This window comes from Fulmarus glacialis, unplaced genomic scaffold, assembly GCF_000690835.1.
Source record: "Fulmarus glacialis isolate BGI_N327 unplaced genomic scaffold, ASM69083v1 scaffold17107, whole genome shotgun sequence".
NCBI lineage: Eukaryota > Metazoa > Chordata > Aves > Procellariiformes > Procellariidae > Fulmarus > Fulmarus glacialis.
In genome coordinates, this window is record NW_009222912.1 from 24,664 (window position 1) to 34,980 (window position 10,317).

General features: G+C 39.8%; 1 protein-coding gene across 1 annotated transcript in view; it reads right to left on the minus strand.

The window, feature by feature from the left end:
• LOC104079557 (adenylyl cyclase-associated protein 2-like) overlaps positions 1-10,317 on the minus strand; it is a gene marked incomplete at its 3' end in the record, with an annotated part of 34,671 nt that overhangs the window by 23,922 nt on the left and 432 nt on the right. Inside the window, exon 2 of the mRNA XM_009581633.1 lies at positions 6,867-6,967. Coding sequence (XP_009579928.1) covers positions 6,867-6,967 — 101 coding nt within the window. The remainder of the gene's footprint in view (positions 1-6,866; positions 6,968-10,317) is intronic.

Consider the following 10,317-nt stretch of genomic DNA (forward strand, 5'->3'; position numbering starts at 1 on the left):
TTGCTGACTACAATGAACAGCCTTCTCGGTTTCCAAGCCTAGCATTTCTATACACTCAAAACAGTTGCAACCACCAACTAGCAAAATAAAAGCAGGTCAGGGATGGGGAGGCAGGATGAATGAAAAGAGTGTGCATGTGCTTTTCAGAAAGAATGAGACTGAAAATTAATAAAAGACTTGCTCATAGCCTGTAGCAACAAACGACATCAATCAAGCACAGGAGATGTGTGTCCCAAAACAGAAAAAAATGTAAAAAAAAAAAAAAAAGAACATTCATGGATGTATATTTCTCAGCTTGAAATAAATGGGCTTAAATAATGTAACCACTCCAACCTGAAAAATCATAATTCTTTGCAAGAGAAATAAGAACCATGAGCACTGATGCCAGTAAAGAGAATTTCCCTCAGAGAGTCGCAACAGGTTCATGCTGATGACAAAAGCAGGGATACTGTCTCTCTGCTCCTCTGTCTTGGTTCTCCTGATGGATCAAGATCGTTTAATTTGCCAGTGTTTCACTGGAAATTACTGCTCTAAGAACCACAGACCTCACTGTTCAGAGGCTGAGTGCCTGAAACGACTGCCACCTATGCCCTCCCAACCCTGCACTGCTTTTCAGAGAGAGAAAAGTAAAACGTCTTACTACTTTATGAAGGCTTCCTCATGGACCTTGGATCTGCGCCAACTCCAATCCTCCCTACTCAGTTTCTCCCTACTTTGTGCTGGCAAGTACGCCATGACTCCTACGCCATGACTCCTACACCATGACTTTGCAACAAGCTCACTGAGACTCTCACACTGGGTTTGTGGCTGTGAGTGCAGCTGGTCCCCACACTGACACCACCCGTCATTTAGCTAGCTAATTTAGCCATGTAATTTTATCGCCTTATGATTTTTGCTTAAGCTGACACAGTGGTTTTCAAACTGTGGGGCACTTATGCCTCTAGGTCTATACACTGCTTCTCCTGGAAAACCACCAGGAAAACCACCAGGAAAACCAGGTTTCCTGTCAGTAGACTCAAATTTGCTCTTAAAGGGCTCCAGTGAAAAATTTTTAGAGGATACCAAAATTAGCATGAGCTAGAGCATACGATCAGTTCTCATTTAGACTTCAAATGACTGAAAATACAATGTATGCCTTGATTAATTGCTCCAATCTTTAATTAAATTGATTGGTAAAACATGGACCTTAAATCTAGTCTGAACACTGGATATTATTCTGAATTCATTTGGTCGATTAAGGAGCCCTTCACTATCGGAATTTTTTTCATATGAGCAAGTTATCTTTTAACATTTTCTTGGGCAAACATGATGGAGTTTTCTTTGGTTTCCCATTGCATATAAGGTTTCCCACTCAAATCATTCTGATATACCTTTTTCCTGGCATCCTTTGGAGATCAGAAAATCCCATTGTACTGGGTAACCACATACAGATATAATCCCTGCTTTTAGGGGCCAACAGTTTTAGACCATTACCCAAAAAATGGTCCCTGATCATACTTTGGCATCAACATAGCTACTTATGGGTTTAGTCAGGAACTACTCCATATGCAAAGAAGCCCCATGAAAACAGGTTATGAAGGACTGTTGACAGCCTTGACTGTTTGTGTTTCTGATTTCTTATGTTTCTGACTGAGGGAATGCCATAAGGAACATTCTCATTATATATTCCCACCAGCACCACCCTAAATTTACAGGTGCATGTTTCTCGTGCCACCAATACACAACTAAATGCCCAGTATTGGCCACCATGGCATGTATTTTTCAATAGAGTCTGTTTGACTTTTGTCTCTTCCTTGCCTTTTTAAATAAGAAGAAAAGCAAGTGGTATTTACTGGAATGTCAGTGTCAAGAAACTAAGAGCCTGATCCAGCTCCCATCAAAATTAATGGAAAAACTCCCAGTCTTTCAGGGGGTGTTGGTTTAGACTCACAATGGACAGGTTCTTCATGCTCAGGAGCCATCTTTATTCCCAACCAGATGTCTTACAGTCAGACAGGTGCAACCATGTCTGCACACCACTGCACCTGACCCAATAAATCCTGCTTGTTTTGAAAGCCAGATTCAATCCCTAGGCCACAAGTGAAGTCGTCCTTTGGAACAGAGCAATCAAAAGTTGTAAAGCTCCTAAAAATGATACTTTTTCTGGATTAGCCACTTGGCTACATTATGTATATTGCATTTCCAACTTTCTTGTCATATTAAAGCGAACATTCTTTATTGCTTATGTTATGAAGTATCTAGTAGTACACATACAGGGTAAGAAATATAGCTGAATTAGCATTACAAAATCAACTTTAATATTGACAGGTTTCCAAGGTTGCTTTTTTGGTTGATGATGATTTGGGTTTTCTCACTTTTGGTGGATAGCAGTACTGTTTTCTATACTTAGTCTCTTTCTTCCAGCTGAGTGCATTTTGTATGCTTTAAAAAATGTCTTTTTATTCTTTTTTATGTATTCTGCGTTTCCCAGTCCTGTGGTAGCTACTTGGTTTGGTGTTTATTTCATGTAGCAGAAAATACCTATCACAGAAATGCAAAGGCAGCCTGACAGCACGCTTCTCTTTGGGCATGTTGACATCATCCTCCTCTCTGAGCTCTAATTCAACTTTCAACACAATGCCTAAAACCGCACAGCCTCTGGGCACAAAAGATGAACACGAGAGTACACTTGTGCATTCTGTTGCTCTGTAAGCAAATTGCCTTGTTAATGAGGAATCAGTCAAATAATGGGCTTGATAGTCTGTGTTTAGATTAGGTAAGGTAAAGTGCAAAAGTGTTTTTTGGTGTATCACAGACAGCAGCACATCCTGTTCAAAGTTCAGGGCTATGAAAGTCATAATTCTTCTGACTAATTCTTCAACATCTCTCGCAAGAAAAGACAAGATACAGCTATTTCATGTGTAATAACTACTCTTTGGAAAAAATGAGGAAGCTAGGATTTTTTAACTTCACTGATAGGACAAACCGGAGTTGCACTTTGCAAAGTGCATACATACCTCATAAAAGATAACTCCTGCTTTCAGTTGTCTGTCTATATTTACATGGACTATGCCTGGAAGGAGGAGAGGAGAATGCCATTGCTTTCATGTAATAGATAAGAAAAAGAAACTCTGTGGGTATGTGCATACAAAAAATGTTTGTGCGGTGAACATTGCTTCCCCTGCTCATGATGATAACAAATCAGTGCATGGACACAGAGAACCCCTGCAGACTGGGTAACGTGCTGTGAATTGCTGCTTCGTGCTATCTTGTTCGAGTAGTCATACATGCAATGAATTGTATCTAAACTCTCTCCCAATAAGTAGCAAGCTAACCAACAGCCTTTTTATTTCTGAATGTTCGAAACCCAAGAAGTAGTTGGTTGTGTGTCTGAGCTCTGCATTTCAGCAGCTGGAAGTTGATGGCAGAGAGGAGGGAAAAGGCATCCATATTTCTATAGTTTTCCTTTCCAAGTTAAATAGCTTGGATGAGAGAAGAGGGAACATAACTGAATCACTCAGACAATCTGTTCTTTCAACTGGTGGGGTTAGGAGGTTAAAAGATTTTTACAAATAAACAACAAAAAAGGCAAGTATTAGTTTATGTGTTTGACAGGAAGGCTGTAATTCTGCTCTGCTCCGTACCACATAAAATACTAAAATATGGAAATTTTATGTTATCTGTCCTTCTCTTGTAGAACTAGTACATTCTCTTCTTATCATTATGTCTCATCTGGTACATTATTCAAACTCAAGCCAAAGTATTCCACCACTTGAGATATCACATAAACAAAAACAATGTGAAGAAGCTCATAATAAATACATCACAAAAACCTGCTTTTTGGCCTTCTAAAATCTTGCTTGCTTTGCTTTGACAGGGCAAAGAGCATATCAAACCTGTTTGACCAGCTTCCTCACTGGGACACAATCTGAAGGTAGACCGTGTCTTCCACAGGCAGCTCTTTGTCATCCTCAGCGCATTGTCTGTAGTAGTGGGTGCATCTGGGCAAAGTGATGGGACTCATGCCTCTGTGATCCAGCAATAAGCCAGTGCTATCCTATCTGCTGGGCATAAGAGAACTGCCTACGCTGTAGACCCACAGCCTATTTTATACTGCTTTTGAATTTCCCTCATTCTGACAGAAGAATGGTTCAATGTTGGCCCACATGGTGAATCGGCTTCAGGGCTGTTATAACCTGTAATAGTTGGTGACAGCCTCCAAGACACTGGTATGTCAGGCCAAAGACAGCTGGTTGGCAGCAGTCCTGGCCATACTCACTCTTTCACTGACTTCACACGCTCGATAGTTATGACATGGAGAGCGGAAAGTGCTTTCATAAAATCTGTACCTGTAGGGAACTTTGTATTTCACAGAAATATCCATATAATCACCAGATTTTTATTCCACGGTGACAGGACAGGAAAAGGATCTCATCTTAGCCGTTTAGGATAATTTGTTTTAAATAGACAAAGTAAAAACCCTAGTCATCCTCTCTGTCTTTTAAAAAGTGGTTAGTTTCTTTAATGCAGTTGACCTCAGAGATGCACCACTGCACGTACTGTAATTTGAATGAGAAATATGCTGCTCTCAAGATTGAGTCTAAGCAGAACTCTTCTTTGATAAACTAATCTTTGTAAAATCCACCGCGCTGCTGTGTTTAACAGAGCCAGGAGCTAGCTGTTAGTTTTTTATTTTGTTCTCTTTCAATAGACTATTTAGTGTACAGCATGCTGAAAAAACAGGAACGGGACTCCCCAACAGATATTAGTTATGGCTGTATTCTTCCTTTCACCAGAAACACAAACCACGCAATTCTTACACCAATCAGCACAAAACACATCATGTTAAATCCCTCATTTCTTTAGCATAATATGAAGTCTCTCTTTCTCTCATATTACCATTCTGGTCAATCAGGTATGTGAGGTTTTTCTAGGCAACAGGTGTTTTTTGAAATAAAATACAACCTTCCCTTCAGCTCATTATGTGAAAGAGACAGCAGCTGCAAGTATAATGCTGAGGACACATGGTCTATAAGATACGCAGAAGAAAAATACTCCTTGTTCCACTTGTTAAGGTAAAGCACAGATGTTGCTTCAGTGATAAGCATGAGCATAAGGCAACCACAGTCTGCTTCATGTTGTAAATTCAGAATCTAAGATTTCAGAATATTTAGTAGGCTGCAATCAGAATCGCTGTTTCTTTATGTAAGGGAAAGTTGTTTATGTCTAATCTCATAGTCCTAACAAATACTCCTTATCACAGTTTGCATTACACTATCATCAACAATATGCTAGGGACTATCCACAGACTTGGCAGATAAATTATTAATAATCTTTTATATGGACTCAATTATGAGTATCAAATAGTAACAAATGCATAAATTAATACACTTACTGATTTAAACATTTACAGATAGTGTATATTAAAAAGGTTTTAGTTATTTAGAATGTTAAATGCAGTTTTTTTCCCTGCTTAGTGTTGGTACTATTTCTGTATCTCTCAGATCTAGACTGTTGAGAAATCAACTGCTAAATAATGGTGTCTAATGAATGTAATGACCAAAGCTAGAACCGATCCTTTCCAGGGAGCAATTCTCTGCTCAGTTAGATTAATTATTCCCCCCCCCGCCCCGTTTACTAATTTTTCCCTAATGTCTTTTAAGAGCAAAGTAACAAAGTACATATATTGTAGCTTACAGTATAACTGCTAGGTGAAAAAGCTTTTTCAAATAAAAAGGAAGTGCAGCATTTCCTCAGAAACACAAAGATCCTCTAGAATTGCCTGATCTCCTTCCTCCTTCCAGTTTTCTAGGCCTAACTAGGTCAGAAACTCTACCCTACCAACGAGAACTTATAACACTACAGAGAAAACACAGTTCACAGAATAATCCCAGAGCTCTTGCTCTGTGAGTAGACTGGTTACTTTGGCTGTCTTGCAAAACATTTATGCTGGCCTTGCAGCATAAGCCCCAGTAGCTTGTAGGACTGCATGTTTTTCTGGCTACAGTGTTCGTTGTGTAGAGCAGCAGCTGCAATGAATTGGGAAATGTACACATGGAGAAAGGCCCGATGGCATGGATCTACTAGAAAAAATCAAAAGCTTCACACTCCTTCAGATCCAGCTCAAACTGACGCTGGCTTTTTTGTGTGTCTTTTTTTTGCAAAAATCTATACTGGTAAGCCGTTGGTAACACCAGTCCATCCTTTGTCATTCTATCACCACCAGTTTTAGAGGAGACAGGCTTAAAAAACTAAAATGAAACAAACAAGCTCTGATCACAAGATATTATAAGGTTACAAAGTAATTTCATCATGAAAATGGTAGCACAGTATTTCCTTGCTATGACATATGTGGTAAAAAAGGGTCATTGAAATGTCTGACATGCTCATTTTTTAGTTTGCTATGTTGTTCCAAATGAAAGAAATGTGAGTAATAAAAACAATCAATCAAAGAAACAAAATCTCTAAATTAATTGGAATGATGATACATGTGCCTAGAAGACAACCGCAAGAAGTTATCGCTGCTCGGACCCACCTACTGTTTGCTACTCAGTTGTTGACTCGTGTTCTTAATTGTGTTCCTGTCCTGCAAACAGGACAATTCAAGTTGCTTGTGACTGAGAATATTTATATATTTTGCATACTACGGTCTTCAACCTTTGGTGCTGTAGAAGGGGAGCAGTCTCTTCTTATGAATCCATACAGTCTTTCGCCCTTCCTGAACCAACTGTTCTCAGTGTGTTATGCCAGGTTATTACTGCTACAAGAACTAATAATTCAGAATACTGCTATTAAGATTCTCCTCTACTCAGCAATCAAGGCTGCTCACACAGATTCCAAGACTTGTACGCTTATATCATGGGGAGAAAATTTGAGTAAATACTCACATGTGTCTTCACGTCACCTTCAAGAATCTTGCTGTACCTGAGAAACTCAGCAACACTTCCATTCACCAGCTTATCAAAGGCTTCAACATACGGTGCTATGCCTATAGAAGAAGAGCATTCCATTGTAATGGGTTCATAAATTACATAATGCATAGGACATTCCTTTGTAGCAGATGGAGAAGAAATACCATAGAAACAGGGGAAATAATTGCTGTAACTTAATTTCTGCCATACTCATTGATTTGTGAAATCAGCGAAAAAGGATGTATAATGGTTTTTTCCTAGCTAGAAAGAAAAAAAACCCTGCTCTTCGTAGAACTTGGCTAGGAACATGAAGAGAATTTACTCTGTGTAATGCAGTGGGAAGCCTCTTTTGTCTTAAAATAACAGGTGCAAAAATAAACATTTCTCAGCCCTTCAAAGGCCTAGTGGCCTGATAAGCATGATTGTTTTAGCAAAATTCTACTGTTGTACATAAAACAAATATTATCCCCTAAAAAGAATCTGCACTGTACTGAGCAACTGTTTTTATACCACCCACCCATTCCTGAAGATCTTTGTATTGTTTGGTGGCTTTTAGTAGCAAGCAATTCAATTTCCAGTAAGATAGTCTTTAGAATGGGCTGACAGTGGATTTATGCAGTGACATGTGGCTTTGTAATCTCCTTATTTTGTTGTCTGACCTTGCAAAACCGTCACTGGATAAAGAAAGCTCAAACGAGTCTTCTAGATGACACATCCCATTGACTATATATATGCTATACATTCCAACAGAGGAATAAAAATGCTATTTTCTATATGGTGTACAGAGCAGTTTCCTGATAAAGTGGACAATCAGAAAATGCAGATGCAACTCAGTTTCTTGTGCACCTGGCTTCTAAATGGCTTTATGTGGTACCTTTTAAAACAGCAGAAGTAATCTTTCCTTGGATGCTTTCCAGCCCTCCCTTTACTCCCTGACATATCCTCATGTCTTGCCTATGCCTCAGAACCTTTGCCAGGTCCAGCATGAGCGACACACATGTGAATTTATGGCCTCTGTAGGATCTGAAAGACCAAGGTTAAAATTCTTCCCAGCCTCTTACCTGAAGATTGCTCTGAAGAGGTACCAGGCTTCTCCCAGACAGTTTGCTTTAACCTTTTGGCACTATATGACAATTGTGTCCAAATGCATAATCTTGAAAGCCCTCTTTATTCCACAAGAGTCATCTGGCTCCTTGACAGAAAAAAGAAAGGCTCTGGCAATTGGAGTTTGCAATGGCCTGTGTGAAAAAAAAAATGTAGTTAGTCAGCTAGGCGGTATTTCAAGGCTCCTTTTGTTCTCTTCATGTCACTCACCTTTAATTCTGAGGAATTTCTGGGCTTTCTTCCATATTAAGTGTTTGTGTGTAAACCCCTCAAACGACCTAGTGTACAAAAGGTTTTAGTTGTGGAGATGCTTTCCAAAGCCCATTTATGTTCTTTGTCAAAATCTGTGTATGTCTCCAAGAGAATCATTGTAACCTTTTACTCTAGAGCAGAGTTTCAAACAGCAGTTCACCAAATGGCAATTGTCCTATGCAAAACTAGAAAACTATTCAATACAGCTAACTCCCAGGAGCATTTACTAGAATTTGCACGGCAGAGCAATTGAATGATTTGTTTGCAATCCTGTCATTGTAATGCCATTTAGGAAAACAGTAAAGGTACAGTCCTCCCATCCTCCTCATTATTTTGTTGTTTCTGAAAAAGTATTAATTGAAAAGTCAAGTTATTTTTTGTAATAATTCTAATTATGGAATGGCCTTTTAGGGGAGGGGGTCATGGTAGAAGAAACCAATATATCTCCATTTCCACTAGAGACTTAAAAAAGGTCACACTCTGGCTGAGTGTCAGTTTTAAAGGCGAAAAAGAGACCTGTTCTGTAAGACTGTCAACTCCACAGTTGCTGTGGAGGTTATGTGAACCTCTGCAGAAGCACAGCAACACAGGCATACAGAATGATCTTTGTGGCACTATATGCATATCAGTCGCCCAAACTGAAGAACCAGTTTGGTTTTCCTAACTGCATCACCAAAAGCTAATTCCTGAGTCCCTGCTCAGTGAGACAGCTCTGCCTGGAGACGTGGTGCAGGCTGGCAGGTGCCCCATGGTGCTGCTCGTCTCGGCTTCTTACTGCAGTCTGCTAGTGGGTGTGCTTTATAATCTCACTCCAAAAAGGTTTGTCAGCTGGTTTCTTCTAGGCATCTGCTGGAGTTTTAAGGCTCTGTTTCCCTGCGGGGTGAACCTTTTCACCTGATTGAGCTCTTAGGCCAAGGATATAGCAATTTTCATGGAAGTCATTAACACGGTGAGTTAATATCCTGTTCTGAAAGCAGCCCCAGTTCTGCAATACTGAGCTGTGGATTAATACAGAGATTCACCTAAATGGATGCATTATAGGATTGAAGCCTGTATTTTTTAAAAATGTAGATTTCCCAGTAGTGATTGATTTGTCAGTTTGTACACGAATCCTGTTTCTCCATGACTCTGCTACAGTTTACTAGCTGTCTAGGTTTTCTCTGGACTGTACGCATTTTATTACTGAAGCTTTCTGACGGGCTAACTCATCTGCTATGGAAGCCTGCTGGAAGACGCTCCCTTCCTGCCATAAAAACACGCTGCTTTCCGTCAGCTGCTCCACAGCAGCTGCCAGTGTGTAGGCCCATGGCACACATGACTGTGGGGAAGGTCCCTCGCATGTGTTTTTGGGTAAGGGCTGGCATGCAGGGACAATAAAGCAGCTGACATACGCTGACTTGCTTCTGTGTCAGTAAGGAAGCTGCCTGCAACTTTCTGCCTTTTCTGCAGCTTCTGTGCAGCAGCTGAATCCATGCTGGGACGTGCTCTTCTCTGGAGAATGCAGGGAAGGGCCAAGGAATACAGAAAGCAAAGGACATGAAGCTAATAAAGGGATGTATGTCGGGGTTCTGGGTGAAAAAACAAGCTCTGGAGAAAGGAAAGGGCACCTCTATTCAATCAACATTAGAACTGCCACATTTATAAGGTTATTTACCCTGTCAATTTCAGGCACAACAAAAAAATTAGGGAGTGAGAAAATACAATTGTGTGATGCGATGTGAATAAATGAAGATAGAGTTTTTTGGTGTATTCTCCAATGTAGTGCTTTGGAGATCCACTTGAGAAGGGAGAGTTCAAGAGATAACAATGTAAGGCCATGGATGTGTGGCAGCCCTTAGTGAACAAATGCTTATGAACAAACTCATATTTGATCAAGGATATTAAACAATTAAATTAAGTAGGTCCACACTGTGAAATTCAGAGAGCTGGCAAATAAACTCAATGTTTATATTGCTGACTTCTTCAGGAATATTTATGCTATAAATTTTGGGGATTTCTTCTTGCTAATTGGGCTCGAGCAGACGTTTTTTCTTCTGGTGACTTATCTACAACAATATAAATGCTAAAATGG